Raw genomic sequence first — 27,867 nt, 5'->3', positions numbered from 1 at the left:
TCAGAGCTTTATTGGCTATTCCTGAATAGTCTCCAGAATTTTGAGCTCCAGGGACACAAAAGGTCATTAAACCTAGCAACATAAGCCCTGTATCATCAGGCCAGCATGGTTGGCCTCCTCCCTCTTTGGCCCGGAGATACTCAGACAATACAGGTCTGGTAACGGCCACCTCCTGCTCTGACATTTCTTGGTAAAATCCCTGCAGCCACAGCCCAAGTCCTGCTGCAGTGAGAGCAGCCTGTGGTCAGTCACTAGCAATTTACATGCTACAAGATGCAGTGGTTTTGTGCTCCCAAACAAGGCATATCCCCTCTGAGAATGCTGTTATTTGCACCTGGAAATAATTTTCTGACCTGTTTACAAGTCTTCCAAATGAAGAATTTCAATGGGTTTTGATTCACCTTTAAAAAGGTAGTAAATACAGCCAAAGAAGAACCTGCTCCATTTGGAGTTACATGTTGTTGAGACGTACTCTTTTCAGTTATGAAGGTCATTAAAACTATCAAAATAAACTGAACTTTCAACTAGAACTTCAGAAAACGTTAAACCATGATTTAAAAAATGTTTCTCACTTTGCTCTCACTATTTTTTAGAGCAAAAAACTGTACTGTTAACCAATAAAATTTAAATATTTATTTCATCATTAACTTACCCATTACATTTTTAATGTATAATAAATAAAAGTAGTAAATGTTTATATAATATAGTATAATACAGAATACTACCTTCCTTCTTTGGCCTAAACTGTTTCCACTAAACTACTCAAAGGCAGTCAGTCTCTCCCTAACTCCTCTGCCCCACCCAGTCTCTGAGGTACTAAACCACATACTCTTGAGAGCCAGTATACAAAGGACCTGGGTTGGGGGTGTGTGCAGTGCTGGCATCTGTATACTGGGCCATGGGGCTGGGCAGAGCGCTTAAGATACCGGCAAAGAACCTGATCTCCATGAGTTTAACAATCTCAAGTCACACCTTGGGAATAAGCTGATTCAAACATATTTATTGAGCTAATCACTAGGGCACAAAAGAGGCTGGGAAAGATGTTCCAAAAATACAGGAAAACTTCTGGGCTATTTCCACTCAACATAGGGAGGCAGTGCCCCTCTCTAATACTGAGGTGAAGACCCCACCCCTCCAAACACAGCAGGTAATAGGCAGTACGTTCAAACATAGAGGGACAGAGCCATGGTGCATTAAGCAGGACAGGGGGCTTCAGGCTTCTCTATCCCAACATCATCAGAGAAAGGTTACAGCAGAAAGGCAAAGCCCACCTCCCCTTCCCCTCAGAGACCAGGGTGAGGCCTGGAAGTAATGGTTCCTTTCGCTCTGTTCTCCTGTTTGCCTTTTCCAAGTGGTCATGTCACTGGGGTGGAGTGTGGAGATGAGGAGGGGCACAGAGTCATGTCAGAAATCCTGCAACAAGAAAGATGGAAGGAAAAAACAATGTTGTTAACAACAGACCAAAGGGCAAAGAGATGACTGCAAGGTCCTCCAGATGACAATTCTCCTCCTGCCCTCCCCCCACAGCTACTCCTAAACCTCTGGAGACAGTTGAGACAGCAGACCCTGGGCCGTGGCCTTTCTTTCCACCTATTTGACAGGTACATGGGTTACCTACCAGCATCTCCCAAGGATATATAACTCCTCTTAACCTGCCTTCCAGAGTCTGTTTTGGGGACGCTCACCTCAACGTTCAGCTCTGTAGAATCTAAGAGGTCCCGCCCGTGCTCACTGGAGGAAGAGTGCTAGAGAGAATGAGGTCAAAAGTCAGAAAGGCTCCCCACTCCCTCACATGGCGAACAGTCTCCCTTTCCAGTCTCACACTAACAAGTGCGAGGGCCATGGTAGGTCCCTGGAGCAGTCAGGGAGGGAAGAGTAGCAAAGGCAGAGTGAGCAGAAAGGTTCAGGCCTAGACTTCCCGGAGTCATCAGAGAAGGGTCTTCTCTCTTAGCCTACCAACTGAGCCCCTTAAATTCATTCATTTTTGGAACCAGAGAATGGGGTTTTTCCTGAGGAGTAGACTATTTTAATAGAGGTCTTGCTCTCTAGTCTCCGGTTTGAAGATGTCATTGTCTGGTTTTTCCTTTTGAGCATAAAACCTACATTTGTCTGCTCAATTCCATCCTTCTCCCCTCCTCAAAGAGCAGAGAAGGCAGCAGCAGAACAACAGCAGACACATAACCCTGTTTAGTTTATAAGGTGCCTTCACTTTGTATTTGGTGGAAAAGCTCCATTTTAAAGATGAGGTTGAGAGGGGTTAATGAGCTTGATAAAGTGGTGGAACTGAGGACTCTCAGGTCACCTCACTCAAATCCCATGCTCTTCCTACCAGACTGGCAGCATTTCCTCCTGGGGAAGCAGGCAGCTAGGGCAAAATAGAGAGTAAGTGGAGGAAAAGCGGCTGGGGCAGGCCTCTAAGGAGATAGGAGGAAAGGCAGGGGTGCGCCTGTGTGCACCTTATGAAGAGACTTACTGAACGGGCCGGAAGGCTGGACTAGATGACCCTTCATCTCTAGCTCTAGGACTCCCTTCAATTCTTAGGAGAGTCTGAGGCAAAATACTTACTTGGGGATTGAGAGGGTGAGTGCTATTCCAGTCCTTTTTGGTATTTTTATTTTCCCTATTTCTTTAATAACTAAAAGTAAAGTCCAAGCAAAGTGCAAAGCAACTTACAAACCTCCCTCTTTTACTCTGTGATTCTTTCAAAAAGTCCTAAGCTGCTTTCAGAAACACGGGCATCATCAGGACTGATAAAGAAGAACTACTCTAATTTCTGTTCCTCACATCTGCCTCTAGTTCCAGAGGGAGAGGGGATGTTGGGTCCACTCACCTTGTTTGTATATTGCCATTCTTCACTTGACTCATTCTGAATTTCTAACTCTTCTTCGTCCTCTTCCATAAGGCTGAGTCTGATGGCAGTGGCAAAGAGTCGAGTTTTTCAAACTGCTCTTTAAGGACCCCTGAGGCACCCCAGGGGAACAGGGGTGGGCAGTAAGTAGAGCAGGGTTCTAGGTTCCCACTTCTGCTTCAATCAGAGCAGCCTTACTTATATCAGTTTTACATACTAGGGTTCCACATGATCCTGAAAGGAGGTGTTCTGTGGTTAAAACAAGTCCCAAAAGCACCAGCACAGAAGCATTGGATAAGGGGAGAATTCCCTCACAGTGGGTGAAGACCTGATGTGAAGACAGAAGATGATGAGAAAAGCTCACCGGGTCAGCTGGTTGCCCAGACCAGGACCTGAAGGGTTGAGTGGAGTCCGGAAATGTTGTGGGCTTGAGAACTTTGACCTCTGGGTGCCTGAAAGGGGCTGGCTGTTGGGAATGAAGTAGGATCAGTGACGGGATAAACGTAAAGGGTAAGAAAAGGAGATAAGGTGGCCAGCGTTAAAGGGGAGCAAAGCTCAGAGTGTAGGGAAAAAGAGAAAATTTAAACCTAAAGAAAATGGAAAAGGATTGGAGAAGAACCTGAGAATGAGGGAGAGCTGCAGGAGGGAACAACAGAACGGAAACAGCAAGATGCAGATGGCAAGACACCAAACCGGGAAATCAGACACCCATATTCTCCCCTTGGCCCTCACCCCTGGGTAAACTCCAATTCTGAGCCGCCTTCCTCCATCTCTTCCAACCCTCCCAGGGGCTGCCTACTCTTCACAGCTGTGGAGGTGAGGGTGGGTGTGGGTGGGATGCTGTTCAGCTGTAGGCTTTCCTCCTGGGATGAAGAGATGTCCCCTCTGAGTCGCCTGGAAGGGCCTGCAAAGAAGCAGACGCACATATTAACTGTAGACCAGGTACCACCATAGATGTTTTTACTTTTTTAAGACCTGCCCAGGATTTGGTTTGGGAAAGTTAAGAAAGGAGAGACTAGAAAACCCATATGGTCTCATTATGTTATGACTAACAAATGAGCTTAGCACTATGTACTAAATGTATAGCCCCATGTACTAAAAAGTAAGGCTTATAGAATTGTATCTAGGACTTGTCCAAGTTAAAAACTTACTACATAGCTTAAAAAACAAGATGGAGGGGCCGGCCTGGTGGCACAAGCAGTTAAGTGTGCGCTCCGCTGCGGTGGCCTGGGGTTCGCTGGTTCGGATCCCAGGCGCACACTGACGCGCTGCTTGTCAAGCTATGCTGTGGCGGCGTCCCATATAAAGTGGAGGAAGATGGGCACGGATGTTAGCCCAGGGCCAGTCTTCCTCAGCAAAAAAGAGGAGGATTGGCAGATGTTAGCTCAGGGCGGATCTTCCTCACAAAATAAAAAAAGATGGGAAGAGATATAAATATACATTGCACAGATAAACAGTAACACATGAACACGAATGTGAGAGGAGGACAGATTCTCTAAGACTGAGAGGTGTCAGCTAATCAGTGAAGACATCTGAGGTCCTAGTCATTCAAGATTTTTTGAGAAAAAGCTTAAAACGGCAATAGAGTTTTGGGACCTGAAGCTAGGGTGGAAGCATGAGGGCTAAGGAGGAACAGAAAAATGGAAGACTGGATTTTCTAAAAGCCAAAAAAAAAAATGAGACGACTGCAACGTCAGCATAGTCCTGATATGAAGGATAAGTGGAAGACCTGGGGCTCAAAATGTTAAGAAACTCCCTCCTGCAGTGATCTAAGACAGAGGAGGAGAAGAATCCAAAAATGTCTCAGAAAACTCAGGTAATGCTATTTTAAAACGTAAGTCAAATTGGTATCAATATCTGTCAACTGTAAATATTCACATCCCCAATTACCGTCCCTCCCCATGGCCGTGTTTGCACCTAAAACCAGTAAGTGGAAAGTGTGCTGCTACTGGTTTAAGCAGAGAGCTACAGAAAACAGATAAGAGCCACACCCATGAGCAGAGAGGAAACCTTGGGCCTGCAGGTGGATCCTCCTAATCTCCCCAACCTATTAATGGTGTAATGCCCCATGGCTCAGCCTTTGGACCTTACCTCTTCCCCATCTTCACTGGCTTCCTTAGCCATTCGGGTTCATACCTTTAAATACCAACTCCCAAATTTATCTCAAGCTTTTGCCTTTCCCCTGAACTCGAGGTTCCAATCCCCAGTTGTCCGTCTAACATCTCCAACCAACATGGCCAGTACCAAAGCCCTAATCTTCTTACAGCCTTCCCCGTCTCAGTTGGTATCAACTCCATCCTTCCAACTGTCAGGCTAAAATCCTTGTTTGGAGTCATCCTCAACTCGTCTCTCTGTCTTACACCCCACATCCAGTCTGTCAAAAAGTCCTATTAGTGGTATTCTGTAAATGTATCCAGAATCTGGCCACTTCTCACCACTTTTTTTTGTTCACTGCTGTGTTCTCAGCACATGGTGCTCAATAAAATATCTGTTGAATGAACAATGGATCTAATCTTTTCAATTTTACCCTACCTTGACAAACCCTCTGATCTAGGCAAACCAATCTACATATCTGTGTGCTTTGGCTAACGTATACCTTGCTATGTTTTGCTTGTGCTATTCTGCTAGCCCATGATACTCATTCTTCCTCTGTTCAGCTTATATAAATTTTATTTATAAATCCATTTTTCAAGCACCAGCTTAAATTCCATCATCTTGATAAAGTCTTCATAATCAACTAAATAAAGTGATCCCTTCCTTCCCTGAATTCTATAGCATTCATCTGTCAAACCCTTTCAAATCCTATCAATTACTAGTGACTGTTCATAATTCAGATTTTCTATAAATGTTTTTTCTCTCTTTCCTATTAGAAAAGCTGCTTGAGGATCCTTCATGGCCTTCAAAACACCTAACACAGTATCTTGCACATAGTAGGCCCTTAACAAATATTTTTTGGTTAACTGACTAAAGGTAAAGCTTCCTGGTGGTATAAGGAATAATTTTAGGTGGTATATAGAAGACATGAAAAATAAGTCATACTCTACCTCACACCATATACAAAAATTAACTCAAGATGGATCACAGACCTAAATGTAAAAGGTAAAACAAGAAAACTCTTGAAGAAAAAATAGGAGTAAATCTCTGTGACTTGGGATTAGGCAACGATTTCTTTTTTCTTTTTTTTTGTGAGGAAGATCGGCCCTGAGCTAACATCTGCCAATCTTCCTCTTTTTGCTGAGGAAGACTGGCCCTGGGCTAACATCCATGCCCATCTTCCTCCACTTTATATGGGACGCCGCCACAGCATGGCCTGACAAGCGGTGCATCGGTGCACAACCGGGATCTGAATCCGCGAACCCCAGGCCAGCGCAGCGGAACGCGCGCACTTAACCGCTTGCACCACCAGGCAGCCCCAGGCAATAATTTCTTAAGATATGACACAAAAAGTACAAACAACAAAAGAAAAAATAGATTTTATCAAAATTAAGAACTCTTGTGTTTCAAAGGACATCATCAAGAAAACAAAGACAGGGCCGGCCCCGTGGCTTAGCAGTTAAGTGTGCGCGCTCCACTACTGGCAGCCCAGGTTCGGATCCCGGGCACGCACCGACGCACCGCTTCTCCGGCCATGCTGAGGCCGCGTCCCACATACAGCAACTAGAAGGATGTGCAACTATGACATACAACTATCTACTGGAGCTTTGGGGGGAAAAAAGGACGAGGATTGGCAATGGATGTCAGCTCAGAGCTGGTCTTCCTCAGCAAAAAGAGGAGGATTAGCATGGATGTTAGCTCAGGGCTGATCTTCCTCACACACACACAAAAAAAGATGTCAAAAAAAAAAAAAACAAAGACAACCTACAGAATGGGAGAAAATTTTTGTATACCAGATATCTGAAAAGGGATCTGTATCTAAAATATATCAAGAACTCTTACAACTCAAAATAAAAAGACAACTCAATTTAAAAACAAGCAAACAATTTGAAGACATTTCTCCAAAGATATACAATTAGCCAATAAGCATGTGAAAAAATGCTCAACATTATTAGTTATAAGGGAAATGCAAATTTAAACCACAATGAGATACCAATTCACAGCCATAGGAGATGAATAAAATAAAAAAGATAATAACAAGTGTTGGTAAGAATATGGAGAAACTGGGGGCCCCGCACACTTTTGCTGGAATGGTAAAATGATTAAGGCACTTTGGAAAACAGTTTGGTAGTTCCTCAAAAAGTTAAACACAGAGTTACCATATGATCCAGTAATTTCCCTCCTAGGTGTATCTCAAGAGAACTGAAAACATATATCCAAACAAAAACTGGTACATGAACGTCCATGGCAGCATTATGCATAAGTCAAAAAGTGGAAAAAATCCAAATGTCAATCAACTGATGAAGAGATAAATTAAACATGGCATATCCGTACAGTAGAATATTATTTGGCCATAAAATGGTATGAGGTACTGATATATGCTGAAGCATGGAGAAACCTTGAAAACATTATGCTGAGTTAAAGAAATTAGATAACAAGGCCACATACTGTAGTCCATTTACATGAAATGTCTAGGCAAATCCAAAGATAGGAAGGAGATGAGTGAATGGGGATGTAACCACCGGCCCTCTAGGATCAGTTCAACTGACCCCATCTTATCAACAAAGTAATTGAGTTGTCTTTCAGGAACTGAGAGTCCTCCTTGTCCACTTCAGGCCAGCTGACACCAACCCATCAAATACTGTGCAAATGCTCAATAACTTACTTTTTTGAAGTCAAGGAGCTAAAAACTCCACCCTCAGATCATGCTACCACCACCGCTCTGGGAACATGCATCCTAGGAAAGGCCACAAAGCTTGACTGTGCTTGCGCAGGTCATCAATTACCTCACTTCTCCTCACCTTCAATCATCTATCTCCACACTTCAGACCGCCCTGCCCTTCTTCCCATAAATTTTGCCCCACGCCCCGGATTGAGAAGACAGATCTCAGAGCACATCTCTCCTATCTCTTTGCAGATAGATCTCGCAAATAAAGCTCCTTTTCTTCTCTCAAAGGCTGATACTATAATAATTGGCTCTTTATGTGCATCGGGCAGTGAGCCCTTGCTTGGTAACAGGGAGAATGGAGAATGACAACTGATATTTTTAAATGTACACTAGAAAACATACTAACACATCAAACTTGTGATTTCTAGGATATTATCACTTAAGATGAAACTACATAAAAAAGGAAAATCAGTTTAAAGAAAAAATCTCAGGTAAATTATAAGACAGGTAGTGATCTGAAGGTAAAAAATCATGAAGGTTGTGTAAAATCTTGAAAATTTGATAAATAACAGATTATGATGTCAAGGAAATGTACAGATTTCTAAATGCACAGATTTCTTAGTTCAATCTTTGGTTTTATCATTAGTTTCTATTTGATTTTTCATAGAGGTTTCTTATTTTTAGTTGACTAGATAAACCTTGAAGAAATGAGTACCCATAATGACAGCAGAAATACTTTGAAATATTTTTTATTTGACCAAAGGGAAAAGTTCAAAGGAGGTAAAAGACCACAAACTGCTTATCTAGGTAGTGGCGATAAAAGAAGTAGTGCTGAGTATGCTGATATCCATACACACAGCATACATAACACAGCACTTTACCTTCAATGCGCCTCTTCTTGGAGCGGGGATAGCCCTGAAGGCTGGCCTCTGCTGTGTTCTCTACAGGGCTGAGGGAGCGGCAGTAGGTGGTGACTGGACCCCAGGCATGGCCAGGTGCCTGGGAGACTTGCTGCAGACACTTTTCCAGGTAGGAGAGTCTAAGGAAGGGGTGGGATGAAGTGGTCACTGGGCCCTCACCAGGCCCTTCTTCCCTAATCCACACCTTTATCCATTCACCTACTAACTTACAGTAGCTGCTTGTCCGGATGGAAGAGTCGGGGGGAAAACTCTGAAAGGAGCTCCAGGAATGCTAGATTTGGGGGCTGACTGGAGGAGCCAGCTGGAGGGAGCTCGGACAAGGAGAACTTGATGCCTTCCCTTGGTTGAACAGAACTATTTTAGGAAGATGGTCCCTTCCCACTTCCCTCCCAGGGTTGAGGCATCCTGTCCAAGTGCATCCTCCCCCTGTACCCAGCTTGCCTCCCACAGCATACCTACCTGCCAACCCAACTTCTACCTCTCAACATGCTTATCCTCACACCCAGCTCTCCCTGTACACTCCCCGAGCCTCTGGCTCAGCCCTCTCAGGAAGATTCAAGTACCTTGACTTCCAATCAATAGTTCCTTACTTGTGTAGCATGACCATAAGGTCACGGTTCTGTAGCTGCTGGGGTCCAAAGCTCAAGGCAAACCTCCGGGCCAGGTCCCTCATCTCACTGAAGGCTGGAAGCTCATTCAAGCCCTGGGGTCCCTGTTCCTGCAGCAGTTCTGTATATAACTGTATCCAGGAAACATGGTACATTCGGGAAAGAGAGGAACAAGGCAGATTAAGAGAAGAACAGCATTCCCTTCTCTGCCCAGAAATTCTAAAGCGCTTGGGATGCCATCTGCTATTTTTACTCTTTCCTCTAAGACACTGGCCTTAACCCTGACCCCCTCCAACAGAGAAAGCCTTCACCCCTGCTCTTTAACAATAAATAAAAATGTCTGTAGTAACTGAAGAGGCTGAGAGAGAACAGTCCAGGAAAAAATCAGGAATTCCCTATCACTTTATTAATGGTGCTCCCATGTCCTAAGTGACTGCTGGATTTCTATGGGGTTGGAGTGGAAACTGCCCAGTCAGTCAAAAAGTACTTTCTGCGGGTCTATTAGTTGTGAAGGAGATTGTCATGTAAAGTAAGAGTCAAAATAAATTAGAAAGTTCCTGCTCTGAAGGATCTCACATTCTACACGGCTGGGGGTGGACAGAGAGTTTGCGGACTACGGGAAGGGGCACGTCATGGGTCTGACAGGCACTCTAGGCAGAAGGGAGTACCTGCTTGAGGCTCAGCAGCAGGATTCGGGAACAATGACTTCGGTCAATCTGCCTTGCTCTAGTTAATGTTTCCTTGATAATGTCACCATAATCATTGTAGAACTGAGGGAGAGGAAACGGAGAAGATAACATTTGACCAAAGGAAAAGACAGTTTCTGTTTTCTTTCTTCCTTCACATCCCTAATCATGTTTCCTTCCAAACTGCCTCACATAGGGAAATGTACTTAAGCATAAAATAACTCAGACTAGACCTCATCTCTAACCAAGAGAAGCAAAACCCAAAAGAAATCACAGTTTAGACAAATAAGGGAAGAAACTCTGCCCTGAGCCCATTTCTTGGAGAAGAAGGGTACTAAGCCTGCCAGGGCCCACTCTCTTCCAACACTGAACCCTTCACTAGTTGTCTCGCCCCACTAGAACGAAGCTCCATGAAGCAGGAACTTTTCTGTTTTGTTCACTGCTGTGTCATTAGTGCCTGGAATGGTGCTTGGACCATAGCAGGTGCTCAATAAACAGAAATCAATAGAATGGTGGGTTGAGGAAACCTTTTGTGAGGACTGATCCCTCTTCCATTCTTTTTTTCCTTCTTACATTCCCACTACATAAACTGGGTTCACAGGAAAAAAAAAAAAAAAGATTTCTGGACAGGAAGAATAAGATATTTCCCTTCCAATGAATTTCTTCCTCCTAACAGCTTTTTCTCCATAATTATTTATCACTAACTCTCTTTTCTTCATCCCTTTATTCTACACTCCTATTGGCCTTTCCCTCCTACTTCTCCTTTAAGCTTGATACCACCATCTTCCCCACCCTCCTTTCTGTAGCTCTACAGGGTCTGAAGTCACGGCTGTGTTCAACTTGGTGCCTCACTGGACCTTGTTGTAATGTTTGAAAACATCTGAGGCCGCATCCATCTCCAGCACCCCATAAATCAACAGCTTGCAGAACCCAGCCAGGAGGCGGCGCCGCTGGTGCAGCTGCTCTATCTTTAAATGATCCTCCTGGGAATGACCTGGCTCACATCAAATACAGAATGGAAATATCAGAACCACAGGTTTGGGCCTCCTGCCCTAAATGCCCAAGGCAGGCCCAAACCCCAAACCCTCCCTGAGCCCCAGGTATACAGCCCCTGTACCACTGCCCAGTTCTCCAGGCTGGATGAAGACATGGTCCATGAGGAAACTGGCTAGCTCAGACTGGAGAGTGGCTTCAGGAAAAAAGACAAGGGGCCTAAGGAAATCACGTCCCCCTACAATCATCTGAGGGCTGAAGATGAGAAGCAGATCACTTAATAAGACAAAAGCCTGTTGGAGAAAAAAAAGAATGCTTAAAAAGGACAGAATATTGACCAAGATAAAAATTACATAGCTAATTTCTTCTTAGAATGGGGTTCCTCAGACCATGGGGGGAGACCTGCCTCCTTAGTCCCACCTGAATAAAGGCTCACCTGCTCCTGGATTTCAGGATCCACATCTGAGAGGCAACTCTGGCAGAGTTCGCAGAAGGCAACCATCCTGCCCTTCAAACTCAACAGCTGCTTCTGTGGAGACAGTGGCTTGAGGGGAAGGAATGAAGATGCAGGCTCCTCCATTCCTGTTCCCCCTACTCAAACCCATATTCACCTGGGAAGCACCTGATCCAGAAATGTGGGTTAGTGTCCAGAGAATGGAAAAATAAACAAGTGTCAAGGCTGGCAGGATCACCTGTAACAACCAAATGTTACAAAAATGAGGGATGGGTCAGGAGAGAGAGGGGCAGTTGGGAGGGAGAAAAAGAAGAGAGAGAGAGAGAGAGAGACAGACAGGCAGACACACACAGCAGTGAAGAGAGACAAAAGCAGTGAAGAAGAGAAAATGAGATTAGGATAGACCCAATTCCTTTTCTGGTGGAAAAGAACTGAATCCAGATAATCTTCAGAGAATTCTAACCTGGGTAGGAATGCCACCTCTCCCTAATTTATTTGAAGTCTCCTAGTATCCCTCAATATCATCCTTGACTCCAAGGAAACCAGAGAAGACACCCATTTTCAGGCACTGGAAAGTCGAGTTCACTTTCCAAGAGTGGAATGGAAGAAATGGCACACACGTGATCTTCCCCTCGTGTCTACTCCACATCCCTGGGACTGGCCACCTGGGAGAGTTGGCCACCTAGGACACACGGCCCTGAAAAACTCCTCTCCTGTCTCCACGTCTCCAACTTGTCTACTTGCCTGGTGAGGAACCTCTCCTGTGTCCACAGCCTTCCGGAGAAGTCGGTAGCATGGCTCATAGAGCTCCCAGCGAGTTAGGTCATGAGCACTTGAGGGTGAGGAGAGGGAAACGTTACAGTGGAACAGAATGGGAGGAACCAACTCCACAGATACCACTACAAATAGGAGACGGAGCAGGAGGCAAGCCACTCACTCACTTGTAGAAGGCAGAGAGGCGCTTCAGAGTGGCTGCCAGACTATATACCTCATCTTCATCCAGGAAGGATGACTGAGGAAAAAATAAGGTCCATGAATGGGATCTTCCCAAGAACTCACCATGTTCCCCATCTTCTGGTCCTCTCCCATCTGAGTTTGCGGTGTCCCATCATTCAGCCCCAGTTCCTACCTGCAGCAGCTCTTCAAGTTCCTGCTGGAAGCGGTCAGTCAGCAGATCTACCAGCTGGCTGCGGGCAAAGTCCACCCGGCTGAAGAAAGTGAACTCAGGATTACAGAGCAGATAGAGGGCGTGAGCGCCAGCGTCAAGCACCGCTGGCTCTGCGTGCTTCACCACCACCTCCTGGAGTTGCTGCAAGAACAGCTCCAGGTGCTGACAGAAAAAAAAGGTGGGAGAAGATAGTGTTGTGGGAGAGGTAGGGAGGACAACTCTTCTGGGTTGGGAGGGGAGAGGAGGGAAGGAATGCTGGGGGAGATAAGAAACAGGATTGAAAGCATTAAACTTCAAGGATAAGATGCCTAAAAAAGGGAAGGCTTACTGATTTTCTGGAACCCAGGTTCTTGAGAAGAACAAGATACTGGCAATAGAATCTTTGGTTCTAGCAGGAAAGCAGCAAGGTATAGGAAATATATCTTCCTCACTCCTCACCTTCTCCAAGCGCCTGGTGCAGTAGATGTTGAGGTCAAAGTAGTTGAGAAGCTGGAGCAGGGGAGCAACCTTCTCTGCATCAGCTGAGAACTGGTGATTGAAAGGGAGACCTACTTACTAGCTGATACATTGCTAATTCTTACTCCCATTCCTGATTGGACGCCATTCCTTTCACCCACTCATTCCCAGATGCTGAACAGTGGGGCAGCTCTACCTTGGCCAGTAGCTGGGGTAGCAGAGGGATGAGGTGCTCAGTCAGCTTCACTTTGTCATTGGCTTGGATCTTACGTTCTTTAGGGGTTAAGCCCTGGAAATAGAATCATTTGGGGCTGGGGGAGGAGGCGTGGAGAAACACCAGGTCCAGAGGGTATGTACGTGTACCCGTTCTCCCCACAATCTTATGTGCCAGGTAGGAAAAGAGAATTGACCAGCTCCTTTCAGATTTCATTTTGTTGGAAACGGAATTCTTTGAGGGGCACCCTAACCCAAGACTTGAGGATATGGATGGACAATACTTGTCTGGATTTAGTATTGCTAACCAACCCAACCCACTCTTCATGCTATACCTTTCTCCCAGTGACCCGCCCCACAGGTGGGTGACCCTCTGAAGCTTGCTGGACACTGGACACGAGGATTTCTATCAGCGTGCTCTCCTGCACATCGCCCAGGTCTGGGTTGGCAGGAAGATGAAAAACACAGAATCAGAGATTAGCCACCCTCCATCTCCCAGTCCTCCAGGCGCTCCCACTGCCAATGACACCTATGTCTTTTACAAGTCAGGAAAGAAATCTCTCCTGGTGTCCTACTAGGAGGTGCAAGTTCCCCTCCCCTGGCTACCATGTGGCACATACTCTGGTCCTTCTCCAGCAGAAGGCTTGTCAGACTCTCCCAGTTCTTCAGCTGAGACCCTGCACAGTCCCACAGGCTGTCTACTAAGTAAGCTGCATGGTCATGGAGCTGTGGAAGAAGGTAAACATTAGGTTACTGAAGCCACATTAAAAAACTCTAGGAAATGGCTACTGATTAACCAGGTCTCTCCTTCCCATAGTGCCAGCTCTCATCCTTCTCTGCCTGCAGATCTTATGCACAAGAGCCAAATAGCTCCTTTCCATACATCACCTCACTCTCCACAAAGAAGGACAGCAGAAGGTGGAAGAAAGTCCTCTGGGCACCAGGGCTTCGGCGTTGCTCTCTCCCACCCATCATTCTTGTCTCACACTCAGGGTAGAAGAGCCTAGTAGAAGGGACACAGGGGAGGAGCACAGCAAAGGAAGAAATAAGGAGTGGCATAAATTACCATGGAGGGAAGAAACAGTCCAAGGAGAGATATAAGGGAAGAAGAGGTGCAGAGCTAAGGAAAGCTTCAAGGAGTTAAGAGGAGAAAGGAGACATCAAAAGAGACTTTAATAGGTATGAAGAGTCCTTAGGAAGAGCAGCAGCAGATGAGGGATAGAAAAAAACAGAGGATGGTGTTAAAGGAACAAAGGAAAGGAGGCCCACTCACTTCCAGTACAGAAATTCCCCTGCAGCAGAGGCCAGGGCTCGGTTAGAGGCATATACAACAGGGTAGACGCTTTCACAGTCTGCATCTGTAAGCACCCCTTCCATGTTCCTGCCAAGAGAAAAGGAGAAAGAGCAGGTGGCCACGGATACTGTCTTCTAGCACCACTAAGGCTAGAAACAAAAAGAGGCAAAAGTAATGAGGATTAACTCACAAAGAACTTTTAAATGAAGAATGGAAGACAGAGGAGTATGGAGAGTTAGAGGAGACAAGAAACTTTCCCCCCGGAAAACTCAGGAATGACCTGTCTTTCAACTTGTACATAAGGAAGAGTCAACCTATAATAGGTGGAGAGACAGAACTCTTGAGGAGCCTGTCTGAAGCTGGAAAGGAAAAAGTCTGAGATGTCTGCCTCCCCACTTCCAGGACTCACTTAAGGATAAGTGTTAGTAACCTGACGGCCTCCACTGCCACATCATACTCGCGGTCCATGACCATGGAAACCATCCGGTCCTGTAGGAAGGAGAATATCACTCAATACCTCATTTTATCTGTCCCAAAACATCATGTTCTCTTGAAATTTGAAAGATTCCTAAAAAGAGGGTATAAAAGCAGATGCTGGGATAGCTACAGATATATAAAAGCAACAGAAGTGGAAAGATGAGGTGGGGAAACAAGAACCACAAGAAAGAACCAAGCACAAGAGTCTTGTCTCAATTTTACCTTGAAGCGGCTGGTAAAGAGCTCCAGGCGTGCAGTCAATTCCTGGTTGCTGTACAGTCCTTTTAGAACCTTCAGGCACTTCAGACGGACTTCTCGATGCTATTGAGGAGGATGGGAACACGAGTGCTATTCCTCTACTCACCCCTACTGGGCCTCCATATTCCCCTCTCAGATTACTCATTCTGGGCCTGGGTGTCCCCTACACCGAGGACTCTGAGACGTCTCAGAGACAATGAACAGCCGTCTTCTTATTTAAAAAACAAAAAGATCACAGCAGAATTTGGCAATCATGATGAAAAGGATCTTCTGGCTACCACCCTCGCACTTGCATTGCCAATCCATCAATAACTTTCTTGCTTTTTCATAGGGAAAGTCTTTCTCCCCTCTACTCTGGTTTTGAGGCATTTCATCTCCTGGATATGTCTTTCTCTCTTCGACCTTATCCTACCCCTCCCCAATATTGGGGGAGTTTCAAGGTTCAGTGCCTTGATGGGTTGATCACTGATCACTAGTGAAACATCTAAGTGGCAGGACCAGGAAAAACTGAAGCATCCTAGGGCAGGGAAGAGGGGAAAGGAGACTGACTCGATTCTCACCTTATCATGCAGGGTCCAGCCAATATATTTTAAATAGCTGTCAGTGAGAAAAGAGGTACTGTAGCTTTGCATCCAAGACCCAATCTCCTCGATGCAGATAGCACGGATCTCAGGAAGGACATCCCTAGGCACAGAGAGACAAACTCACTTTCCATCCTACCAGATATCTCCCTGTAATAGAAGAATCTATTTTCTTTACTAAACATCATGTATCAGGCCTTTCATTTCCTCCTCCCAATGTAAATACAATATATCAAAAAGTAAACAGTTTCTGTAACCAGCCCATAAAGTGGTTGAACTTATCCTCCATGCCTCTTTTAAAAACTGATTTTGGAAGTTAATTTAACTGTTGGCCAAATCAAGTGTGTTTTATTTAATTCCACTTCAAGAAAAGATTAAATCAGCAGAAGGGTTCTGGAAAGGCAGAAGTTGAAATCTAGGTAAGAGTGAGAAACAAATACCGACGCTCTTCTTAATTCTACTAGTGTCTTGAACAGAGTAAAACTCCCCTGCCTTTAAGCACAGTGAAACAGCAGGCTGGGCTAGGAAAAGGTTTGCCAAGCTGCATACCCTCAGAAAAGCCCTGCCTTTTGGCTCTCTGCTCTTGTCCTCCCAAGTCTCCAGCTCCAGGAAGATGGGGGAAGGGAAGTCTTGGGCAAAGCTGAGGAAGAATACTCAGCAATGCCTTATCTTCTTATTTTCTCTCCCAGAAGAGCTTACAAGATCCTTTGCAGGTGGGGATAAAATAAACCTTACTAATTTGAAACATTTATTGTTAAAGAGTTTTTGCTATAACTGCATCAGCTCTGGGACTAACCAAATAACTCAAGGTTAGGAGGGGGCCTTGTTACTTCTACAGATGCCATAACCAAGGACCAGCTGCTTCAACAAGAGGAACCCATTAACTCACCTGTACCGATGTACAAAGACTCCCCTGAAGAGGGCATTCATCATCCCCTCAATCTCCTCTTGATGTTCCTGAAGCTGAAGGACAGGGAGGAATAGGTCAATTTCTCTTGTACCCCAACAGCATAAGGCCACAGAAATATAGAAAAGTATGACTTCCACCTACTTTCTATTTATTACTGGACACAATCTGAACCCGTGGTGTCCTATGTGCCTTTTTAAACCTTCTAATTCTAGAAGAAGCCTTATAGTCAACTAATGCCTCAGAGGTTTTTTTGTGTTTGGAGAAAATAACATTCCCTCTGTGTCTGATTATTTTGCCTATCTTTGGCTATTCAGAGGCCCTAGCTGGTAGTTACATATGTTTTTGACTAACAATAATTGGGAAAATGAATTTTTAATAGTTTGTTTGATAGAAGAAGTGGAACAAATGAAAGTAGAAGGAAGAAATTAGATTAGTGCTTCTCAACTAGGGACACCCCAGGGGACATTTAGCAATGTCTGAAGACATTTCTGGTTGTCACAACTGGGGGAAAGTACTACTGCCATCTAGTGGGTAGAGGCCAGAAATGCTGCTAAACATCCTGCAATGCCATGACAGCCTCCCAATGTCAATAGTGCCATTGTTGAGAAACCCTGGATTAGATGAATAAGAGATACCAAGAAAGCAGAATTATAAGGGAACATTCTCTAAGACAACTGACCCTACCTCATCAATAAATCAATATACTGGGGAAAAATGGGGGGAGACAGAAGTTCTGTATAAGTAAAAGAGACTTAAAAAAACACAACCACCAAATACAATGCAGTCCTTAATTAACTCCTGGTTGGAATTAACCAGATATAAAAGGCACTCTGAGGACAAATGGGGAAATTTAAATACTAATTGGGATTAGAAAATATTAGAGAATCACTGTTAATATTTTTGGATGTGAAAATGGTACTGGGATTATGCAGAAACATGTCATTTTTTCGAAGACATATTTAAGTCTTTAGGTTGAAATATCAGTATGTCCATAATTTACTATAAAATAGCAAAAAACAGATGAAGCAAATATGGTTAAATATTAGTTGTTAAATCTAGATAATTTGTATATAGTGTTCATTCTACCAGTGTCTCTATTTTTCTGAAAGTTTGAAAAACTTCATATTTAAAAGAAAAGGAAGAAGGAGGGAAGGAGGAAAGGTGGGTCATCAGTACCAAATTCCACGGAAGTTTGGAAAACAGAGATTGAGAAAAGGCCATCAGCCACAAGGATTAGGAGTCACTGGTTTGGGGAGAATAATTTCAAAGAAAAATGAGGATAGAAGCTGGGTAGCAAAAAACATTTATTTGGATATTAAGGAAGTAAGGAAATACTAAAAGGAAGGATAGAAATGGAGTAACTCATAGAGAAGAGTGAAGGGAAGCTTCAAGGGCCTATATACATTTATTAAGTGAAGAGAAGAAAAGAGTGGGAAGGGAGAGGTTAAAGACAAAAAGGGGAATGAAAACTGATGAAGCAAGAGCCTAGAGAAATCAAAAAAAAAAAGATTCATATTACTGAACATAATTTAAGATCTGAGACAGACCTAATATATATAAGGTTTAAGATCATACTGGCAGTGAAAATAGCAAAAAAAAAAAAAAAAAAAGTGAGGAAGTAGAAATTTTCCTTCTCTAATGCTTTAGCAGAGAAGAGATCTTTTGTGAGGACTGGGAAAACAGTCAGTTGGTACAGTAAGACCTAGTGAGTCCGGCCAATCTCATGGTGGAGTAGTCTCAGATACTGAGGCAGGGGGATTAGTCTTAGTCTCATGATAGACATAGCTCTTGAAGGTTTAATCAGTGTAAAAGATTTTGTTGGGGCTTATGTCTTCCAGTGGTTGTCTTTAAGTTTAAAAAGAAACAAAGCAAGTACCTACTATGTGCCAGGCTTGGCAATTTACTCATCATCTCATTTAATCTTCACAAAAAGGTAAAATTATCCTCCCCCCCTTTTTTTTTGGTGAGGAAGCTTTACCCTAAGCTAACATCTATTGCTAATCTTCCTCTTTTTTTTGCTTGAGGAAGATCAGCCCTGAGTTAACATCTGTGCCAATCTTCCTCTATTTTGTATGTCGGTTGCTGCCTAAGCATGGCTGATGAGTGCTAGGTCCACATCCAGAATCTCAACAGGCGACCTCTGGCCGCTGAAGCAGAGCGCGCCGAACTTAACCACTAATGCCACGGGACCAGCCTGGAATTATCCCCCTTTTAAAGAGATGGTACTGAAGCTTAGAGGTTACATAAGGCCATGGAGCTAGTAGCTAATTGGAACAGAATTTAAACTCAAGAGTAATTGAAAGGCCTGTGCCCTTTCCATTCCTTGAAAACTTGGCCTCCCTCAACAGTGGTTGGCCTTTAGTTTCCTGTGGTGACCTGCACACTGTACATCTGACTAGGAAGTCAAAACTTAACTCTTTGCATGAGATGCAGACACAACACTTAAAACACTTCTGGTAATGAATGTAGACAATGGAAACCAAGCAAAAGTGGAATTACAAAGAAATAGAAAATCTACTCTAAATTAGAAGTGGATTTATTGAGCCCACATCCCAGAAACAAGATGAACATGCAATGACCTCTGACAGAATGGGTCTATTAAACTATTGCCCAACTCCACTATTCGTGATCTGAATGGCTGCTTGAGCGCCTGTGCCTTACTAGAGAGAAGTGCTTGGGGACTGATTAAGTGGGCTGCGGCAGCAATGGACGAAAGGAAGCTGGGAGAGAGGGAGGGAAGAAACAGGGAGCACTTCTCACCTCTGTGCGTTTCTCCAACAGGCTCTCCAGCCGTTCAGGTGCTCTCTGTCCTGGCCCCTTGTTTCGTTCAGCCTCATACTGACGGTGATTGTAGTCTTTGTGCACACTCAGTTGGAGGGCAACTCTTACCAGGGAGGTCATTAGCGTCATGGCTTTGAGGCATGAAAAATAAGATAAGGGAATCATTATTTGAGTCAGAGGAGGAACAGTAGGTTCAAGAAAGAAAGAAAAAAAGAGCAGCGAAAATGAAAAGCTAGAACAGGGTGACCCTAAAATCCTATGACTGACTGTTCTGGAGTGGACTTTTTTTCCTACCTAACTCTTCTGGTCTTCTTTTAATCCTCAGCATATTTCCAGTGGTGAGCTATGAGAAACATGGTAAGGCTGGAAATTGTCACTGTGACCCATCCCTTTTTACAATTCCACTAGTGAGAAACTGGACTGAGGTCTGGGATAAAAGAAGCATGGCCTTGAAGTAAAGACCTAAGATGCAGATTGGAAAGAAGGTTCAGGACTGCAGAACAGAGGAAAGTCCTACCAATTCCCAGGAGAACATTTACAGAGTAAAATGAGTGCTTACCAGCCAGGGTGCTAGTGTGACGGAAGGCACGGACTTGGGAGTCTGAGAGGCCAGTGAGCAGGGCGATGAGGTTGTCCATAGGGAAGCCATCATAGAGGAGGCCATATTGGCACCGAAAGACCAATGTCCTCACAAATTCACAGAAGCTGCCCTGGAACTTCTTCCAGGATGGACCTGGAGCTGTCAGGGGATAGTCTCCTGAGTCCTACAGAAGGGTTTATGAAAACAATGGGAAACTTATTACCAGGTCTATGAAGCCACAGGGACTTCTGATGTCAAAAATCCAATCGTACAGTAAAAATGTATCTCTGTTATACCTCATTTCCGGCTAATCTCAACTCTAGAGGTATATTCAGATAATATATATGGGTCCCTCTCACCCCCAAGAGATTTAACTCCTCCTTCTAAAAGTTATCCTATTTCCCAAACTCAGAAAGAAGGATAATGGGCCTTGTATTTGAAATAAGAGTGGCAAGAGGATCCTGGATCTTTCTCCACCTCATTAAACTGTTCTGTTAAGTGCCGGATGATCTCCGAGTTGGACATCTTCTTGAACATCTCTGGGGTCACAGTGCCTGAGGAATGGAGGAGATGAGGTACTTACAAGGAAAATAACAGGACACCACGACCATTTACACATACATCTGAAGATGAGCTGGGGAATATACTGAAAAGAGCTTAGGTGGGGAATCAGAAGACCTGAATCCTAGTCATAAATCTGCTACCATCTAACCGTGTATCTGCTATATGGCAACTTCTCTAGAAAACCCAAAGGAACCATCAGTGGAAAACTACGGTTAAAAAAAAATCCAAACAAAAACCAAAGAAAGCAATACAACTACACCGATTCCAGATTCTTATAATACAACCTGCTTGACACTATGTGTCTTAATAAATTAGATCATGGACTCTGGGGATCTGGGGGTCCACAGCTTCAGTAAAGAAATATGGGATAAAGTGGCTGAGAACTAAGGAATAAGAAAATAAAAGAATATTTCATCTAGAGAAAGGAAGACTAAAAGGTGTTAGATGGTCCATTTTCAAATTTGTGAATATTATTATCATTGCATTAGCATGATTAGTTATTTTTCCTCAAAGGGTCTTATCTCCAAACCAACATAGTTTCCTACTGGGTCACTTCCTTATTCACCAAATCCACAACGTAGTTAAATAACAAACTTTTCTTATGCTTTACCTTCTGCCTTTATTTAGGAAATGCCTAATCCTACTCATTTAAATGGAGGAAAAGTTTCATAACATAGGAGCAAAAAGCTGGGGATTAGAAAGGGGTAGGAGTTTCCTCACCTTTACATCCACAAGATCGGATGAAAAAGTTAATGAGCTCCAGGAATCCTGCATCCTGGTCTTGCTTGTAGCTATCCAGCCACTCATCCACCAAAGACTAGGAAAACAATATGGATGATTTTTATTTCTGGAAATATGACAGATTAGAAATCCTGTATGACCTTCCCAATTGAAGCACCTAACTTCTGATTAAAATATTAAAAACATCTTTTAAAATGTATTGCTGAACTGGAATGAAAGGTAAAATTTCATATAGGCCAAAAATGAGGCAGCAATCCTGGGAGACAAGCAAGCTGACTTTTGCCCTGAGGGATCCATGAAATGATGGGAACTCTGGCTTTCTGTCCAGATGACCACATGGAATGCAGAACACTAGAGACAGACCCTGAGGGCTTTCTAAGAAGAGCAGTCCAAAAGGAGGCTCCTGCACAAAGCTGGGTCCTGCAAACAGTCATATCCTCATAAAAGGAAGAATGAGCAATAAATCTACACATCAGTAGGGGATAGCAAGAAAACTAGCTTGCTATGACCTTAGTGTGAGGTGGAGGGGAAAAACAGAATTCTCTCTTGAGAATTCATAACCATAAACCAGCTCTCAAGTCTGGATTTTCAGCCCACGCTACCTAAACGATCAGAATAATCTCAATCAGAGAATTTAATTAAAAATGATTCTGGAGTGTCCCCACTCAACTACCAGAAGCAAACACAGGTTCCTCTCTTAAAACCCACCTTCAACCCAGGCCCCAAAGAATTCCAACATATAGAGCTCCACGGAAAATGAGCAGCTCACAGTAAAACCTAGTAAAGAAACAAGGCACTGAAAGAATTAGCAGAAAAAACAGCGGAATTATACTCACAGACTTCAGACACTAGCATTACTACAGATTATAAAGTTATTATGCTAACTGTGATTACAGAAATAAAAAGAGAATCTTGAAAGCAGAACAACAATCAATTTTGAAAAGGGCCAAACAAAATTTGTAGAAGTGGAAAATATTATAAATAAAATTTAAAACTTCAATGAATGGATTAAAAGCAGATCGGACACAGAACAGAAAATGAGTGAACAAGAAGATTAAGTCAAAGAAATTATCCACAATGCAGCCCATAGAGACTAACAGAAATAATGAAGGAGCTACTAAGAGACATGAAGAATAGAGTGAGAAGTTCTAATGATGTCTAATTGAATTCTAGAAGAATAGAGTGAGAAAGAGGCAATATTTAAAAAGAATTTTCCATAGTTGCTGAAAGACACCAATCTGCAAAGCCTAGAAGCTAATGGATCTCAAGCATGACAAATAAAAAGAAAATTTACACCTATAAATATCCTATAAAATATCAGAACACAAAAGCAAAAAAAGTCTTAAAAACAGTCAAAGCAAAAAGCGGTCACTTACAAAGGATTTGCATTTAACACTTACAAACAAAAACATTAACAAATTATATTTGCACAAATACATTAGCTCCTAGCCATATGTGGCTATTATAAAATTAAATCAAATAAAAATTAAAAATTCAGTTCTTCAGTCACATCAGCCACATTCCAAGCCCTCAATAGTCAAATACGGCTAGTGGATACTGTACTAAACACTGGTGATACAGAACATTTCCATTGTTACAAACTGTTGTATTAGACATCACTTAGACTGATAGCTGACTTGCAGCAGCAATAAGTGAAGTCAGCGAAATAATCTTTTTAAAATGCTGAGAGAAAAAAAGCCATCTTAGAATTCTATACCCAGCAAACAATCTTTCAAGAACAAGGGTAAAACACATTTCATATGAGCAAAAAAAATGGGTTTGTCAATAAACTCCATCTAAAGGAAATTTTAAAGGATAAACTTTGAACAGCAAGAGAATGATTCTGTATAGAAGATTTGAGAAGGAATGGTGAAAAAAGAAAATGATGAAAATGTAGCTAAATATAAACAAACATTGTATAAAACAGTAACGTCTACTTCATTGAGAGAAGGGGCATGGACAGAACTAAAACACTGTACAACATGATATAAGTTGGAAGGGTCAATTGGAATTAAAATGTGCTTAGGTCCTTGTAGAAGACAGAAATCCAAAAGCAAGCAAGGAGAGGGGAAAAAGAAACAGAAAAGGCAAGATAAAGTGAAAGCACATAGGAGCCGCCCCAGTGGCGCAAGCAGTTAACTGCACGTGCTCCGCTGCGGCGGCCTGGGGTTCACTGGTTCGGATCCCAGGCACGCACCGACGCACCGCTTGGCAGGCCATGCTGTGGTGCCATCCCATACAAAGTGGAGGAAGATAGGCATGGATGTTAGCCCAGGTCCAGTCTTCCCCAGCAAAAAGAGAAGGACTGGCAGATATTAGCTCAGGGCCGATCTTCCTCACACACTCACTCACACACACACACACACACACACACACACACACACAAAGTGAAAGCACATAAAATGGTAGAAATAAATTCAAATAATCAGTAGTGACAATAAACGTTAAGTGAATTAAATTCTCTTTAAAGGAGAAATGAGCAGCATGGATTAAAGAACAGAATCCAGATATATGCTGTATGCAGGTGACTCCAAACATACATGAAAGATTCAAAGTAAAAGGACAGAAAAAGATACTAGGCAAATACCAACCAAAAACAAAGCTAGTATAGATATGTTAAAACAAAACAATATTTTGTCTTAAAGTATAAAGATAAGAGTGTCAGTCGGGGCTGGCCCCGTGGCTTAGCAGTTAAGTGCGTGCGCTCCGCTACTGGTGGCCCGTGTTCAGATCCCAGGCGTGCCCTGACACACTGCTTGTCAGGCCATGCTGAGGCCGCGTCCCACATACAGCAATTAGAAGGACGTGCAACTATAACATACAACTATCTACTGGGGCTTTGGGGAGAAAAAGGGAAAAAAAGGAGGAAGACTGGCAATAGATGTTAGCTCAGAGCTGGTCTTCCTCAGATGGATGTTAGCTCAGGGCTGATCTTCCCCGCAAAAAAAAAAAAATTAAAGAAATAAAATATAAAAAAAAAAAAGAGTGTCAGTATAAAACAAAAAAAGGTTCAATTTACCAGGAAACAAAGCCTTAAAATATTTAAGGCAAAGATGGGCATGAATACCAAAGGAGTAATTGAAAAAGTCACCTTTGTAGATTTTTAACACATCTCTCCCTGTAATTGATATATCAAACAGAATAACCCCCCCCCAAAAAACTCAGTAGAAATATCAAAGCAGTATCGCATTTAACACTTTTGATCTCACCCAAGAGAACACTGTACCCAACAACTGGAGAACACATAACCTCTTCAAGCACGTGTAAAATAGTTTTGCAAATCGACTAAATGCTAGGTCAGAAAGCTTCTCTAAGTTTCAAGAACCACGTTTTCTGACTACAATGCGATCAAGTTAGAAATCAATAACAGAAATAGAAATAGAAAAACTCCATACGTTTGAAAATTTAAAACTTTCCTAAAAACCATAAAAGTCTACATTACACACCAATATGGGTGAACACCAAACAACTGAAATAATTAAGTCACAAAACTACACAAAGAATGATTCATTTATTTAAATTAAGGAACACATTCATTGGTGATAAAACTATAATGAAAGACAAGGGAATGATTAACAGAAAATTCACTCTAGTGGTCATCTCTGGGCAGTGAGGGGACTGTGGGGGTATGGTGGAGAGAAGATACACAAGGGCCTCTACAGTACTATTAATGTCTTATTTCTTGAGCTGGGGCTAGAGATCTGGGTGATCATTTGAAAAATTTAAAATTACATGTAAGCCTTATACACTTTTAGACGACAATAGAATTACAATAAAATTACAGAAAAAGAAATGTGGAGAGGAAAAAAAGAATTAGGTATAAGTGTCAAAGTGGAGCTAAAATGTGACAAGGGTGAACAAACTGCCATGCATATCCAAGCTTTCTCTCAAGATTATCCAATACCTCTCCTTGCCTCCTCCATCAATCAATAAAGGCAAAATCGATCCTGTGATACTTTTAGGAAAGGAAGATTCTCTCTCACCCAAGGTCTCCCTTATATCACTTCAAGGATTCACTCCATAGTCTTATCTGTCTTTCCTGATATATAGCTTATATTCACTACAATGTCCATATTAAACCAAGTTTCTAGACACTTCTCCTTATCTTTCTACTCCACAGAGGGTGAGATGGTATCAAGAAACAGAGGTGAGACACTGTTTTACCTGCATGTCACTTTTGGCAGCTTTCACAGCATCAAAGAGATCACTGGCTTGTGGCTCTGACTCTTTCTGGCCACGACGCACCATTTGGGACCCCTTCTTTGGTTGTTTTGCCACCTAATAAGTATAAAGAGATCACAAATATTTTTAAAAAGTGAAAGTGATGTTAACACTTGCTCTCATCACCACCACACAGGTAGACTGAAGCTGCCAATTCCACAGAGCTTGAGCTACTGACTCAGATCTGAAATAACTGATTTTTATACTGTGAACTTCATTACTTCTAACTTTGTCTCCTTTTAAAAAGTCCCTTAGCTCCATTCCTGTTCCTCTATATTCTAACACCCTCTAATCTTATTGTTTTCTCGTCAAAATTTGCCTTCTTCCTACTTCTGTCCCTTAACACTCTTTAAGCCTTGCCTTTTCATCAAACATATCACCTGAGCCTCTTCTAAGTTTTCTTTTGCCACTTCCCAGACCAGGGTCAAAAACAAAACAAAACTGACTGACTCACTGGGGTTGTTTTGAGTGGTCGTTTTGCTGCTCTCTTCTTCATACTGCGTCTCAAGCTGTCTTCAAAGTCACTGCCTTCATCAGCTGACAAAGAATCACTATCCCTATGAGGGAGCGTGGTTCTCCTTAGATACAACACCCCAATCTCTCCACATAAAAGGGTAAATAAATTATAATTTCTCTTTGTCTCTATCTGTACCCCCTCTCCACTAGAAAAATATATTCAGATTTTCTTTAAGAAGAGACGAGCTTACTGTTACCAGGAAGTAGGGACAAAGTCTTAAAAGAAAACTTGCACTTGAATACAGCAATGGAGATGAAGAATGAGGAACTGAGATGGGTGAAAGCCAACCCCTTCCTACTATTTTCTCTGAATAAGAAAATCAAATGACATTCACTTCAGCAGGCAGAGCAATCACTGCCAGGTGGAGAAAAATCAGCAGGGCTCTGCGAGTCAAATATTACTCATACATAAACAGGAGATTAACATGTGCCTGGAGTTAAACTTCAAACCTTGAAACAAATTCACATGTCTTATTGACTAGAGTTAATTTTATAACATAGATATAATCTGGTCCCCAACAGTAGCACTGACAGAAGCAGAAATGATTCAGAGGAGACCAATTAAAATAACCAGGGGATAAATCAGATCTTGTATGAGATTATTTTTTTCCTGGAAAGATAAAAAAACACAAGATATACTATTGTAAACTTCACAGAATAAACTCATAAACAATAACAGATAAGGATAAATGGACCTGTTTACAAAATCCCCAAATAAAGGAACTACAAGACACCAACTAAAAAGTATATACCATTTGTCAGGCAACAAATAATGAATTCTTTTCTTCCCCTTCCCCACCTCCGGGCCCCCACCAGTGGTTGTACATGCAGAACAGACAAATGGGTTCAAAAAAGGCTTAAAGCATAATGAATTTAGAACACGATGATTACTCTTGGTGCCTATAGGACGTAGGGCAGCCAAAAAACAGCAGGCAGAGTTGAGGGGGGTCACGGTTCTGAAGCAGTACAGCATCTCATGTTTTCATACAGTCAGTCACAGGCAGATAGAGGAGAAAGCCAGACAAGGGAACAATTTCTCCCCAACTCCACTTACCCCTCGGGAGCGTGGTCCGAGTCCCTGTCACCACGGGGCATGGTGACAGATGGACTAGACGCAGGCAAGCCCCTCTGTCCCCCTCGCACTGCTCTCCGCAGCGGGGAGGACACACCGCTTGGGGAAGAGGCGCTCTGGGGCAGGGAGGAGGAAGACCGCAGGGTAGGCATGCTGGTCCAGCTGGGGGAAGAGAGAGGAGACGGCTCCTACCCCACCACTTCTCCAGCGCAGCCCCACCCAGCCCCTTTCTTTCCAAGAGAACTGCTCTGGAACTCGGGGGGCGAGAGCACCCACAAAAATATAAGGCCAAGAGTCTTGACCTAAGGCATCGGGGGACTAAAGACTCGCCCGCCCCAGGCGCCGCGCCCGGCTTCGGGCCGCTCTCCAAGCACAGGGCCAGGCACACAGCAGAGCAGCTTAAAGCAGAGCCCTCGCCCGGGCTTCGGAAGCGCCAATCACCTGGTGCAAGGGAACCAGCTCGCGCGTTAAAACAAAAACCCCGAAAATACAGAAAAACAAAAGCACGCAGACTTTCATTTCTAGAAGGCTGGAACCTGGTTCCACGCGGAACGGAATGGGAAACGCTCAACGACTCGGGGTGGACGCGCCATTACAACAGGGCCGGAATCGCGGAGGGAGTAAAGCAAAGCTCGCCTTCACCACTTTTCCAGGAGGTGGGATGTGACCCACCCTGGGGTAAGTTTCTTCGGGCTGAGGAGCAGCCTTCTAACCGCTCAGGAGAGTGACTCTCAGACTCTCGGGGCCTGGAGATGGGACGCTTG

General features: G+C 43.3%; 1 protein-coding gene across 1 annotated transcript; it reads right to left on the bottom strand.

The window, feature by feature from the left end:
- Nucleotides 1-989: 989 nt before the first annotated feature.
- Nucleotides 990-27,265, bottom strand: STAG3 (STAG3 cohesin complex component). Its single transcript, XM_014797154.2, has 33 exons — nt 27,086-27,265; nt 25,970-26,072; nt 25,459-25,572; nt 21,274-21,370; nt 20,467-20,543; nt 19,969-20,173; nt 19,389-19,540; nt 16,608-16,681; nt 15,698-15,821; nt 15,102-15,200; nt 14,812-14,891; nt 14,382-14,489; nt 13,997-14,111; nt 13,729-13,834; nt 13,444-13,547; nt 13,092-13,184; nt 12,878-12,967; nt 12,401-12,601; nt 12,213-12,283; nt 12,016-12,103; nt 11,429-11,509; nt 11,254-11,346; nt 10,942-11,110; nt 10,682-10,818; nt 9,807-9,908; nt 9,121-9,269; nt 8,741-8,869; nt 8,492-8,649; nt 3,581-3,752; nt 3,213-3,314; nt 2,831-2,909; nt 1,686-1,745; nt 990-1,413 (listed from the first exon to the last, which is right to left on the bottom strand). The coding sequence occupies exons 1-33, from the start codon at nt 27,253-27,255 to the stop codon at nt 1,405-1,407; spliced, it is 3,711 nt and encodes a 1,236-aa protein (XP_014652640.1). The 5' UTR covers nt 27,256-27,265; the 3' UTR covers nt 990-1,404.
- Between the last annotated feature and the right edge of the window lie 602 nt (nt 27,266-27,867).

This window comes from Ceratotherium simum, chromosome 26, assembly GCF_057802395.1.
Source record: "Ceratotherium simum simum isolate JZ-2026a chromosome 26, ASM5780239v1, whole genome shotgun sequence".
NCBI classification, from domain to species: domain Eukaryota; kingdom Metazoa; phylum Chordata; class Mammalia; order Perissodactyla; family Rhinocerotidae; genus Ceratotherium; species Ceratotherium simum.
The sequence above is the reverse complement of the archived record's forward strand: the minus strand, read 5'-3'. Positions and strand labels throughout refer to the sequence as shown.

What these genes read in the sequence shown, in the direction of transcription:
- STAG3 (XM_014797154.2), bottom strand. Translation starts at nt 27,255, where the DNA reads ATGCCTACCCTGCGGTCTTCCTCCTCCCTGCCCCAGAGCGCCTCTTCC. An exon ending in TAACAGAACAGTTTAATGAG is followed by an intron (nt 20,174 to 20,466) that starts GTGGAGAAAGAT and finishes ACCCTTCTGTAG; the next exon opens with GACTCAGGAGACTATCCCCT. An exon ending in TGTTGGAGAAACGCACAGAG is followed by an intron (nt 16,682 to 19,388) that starts GTGAGAAGTGCT and finishes CCTGTCCTTCAG; the next exon opens with CTTCAGGAACATCAAGAGGA.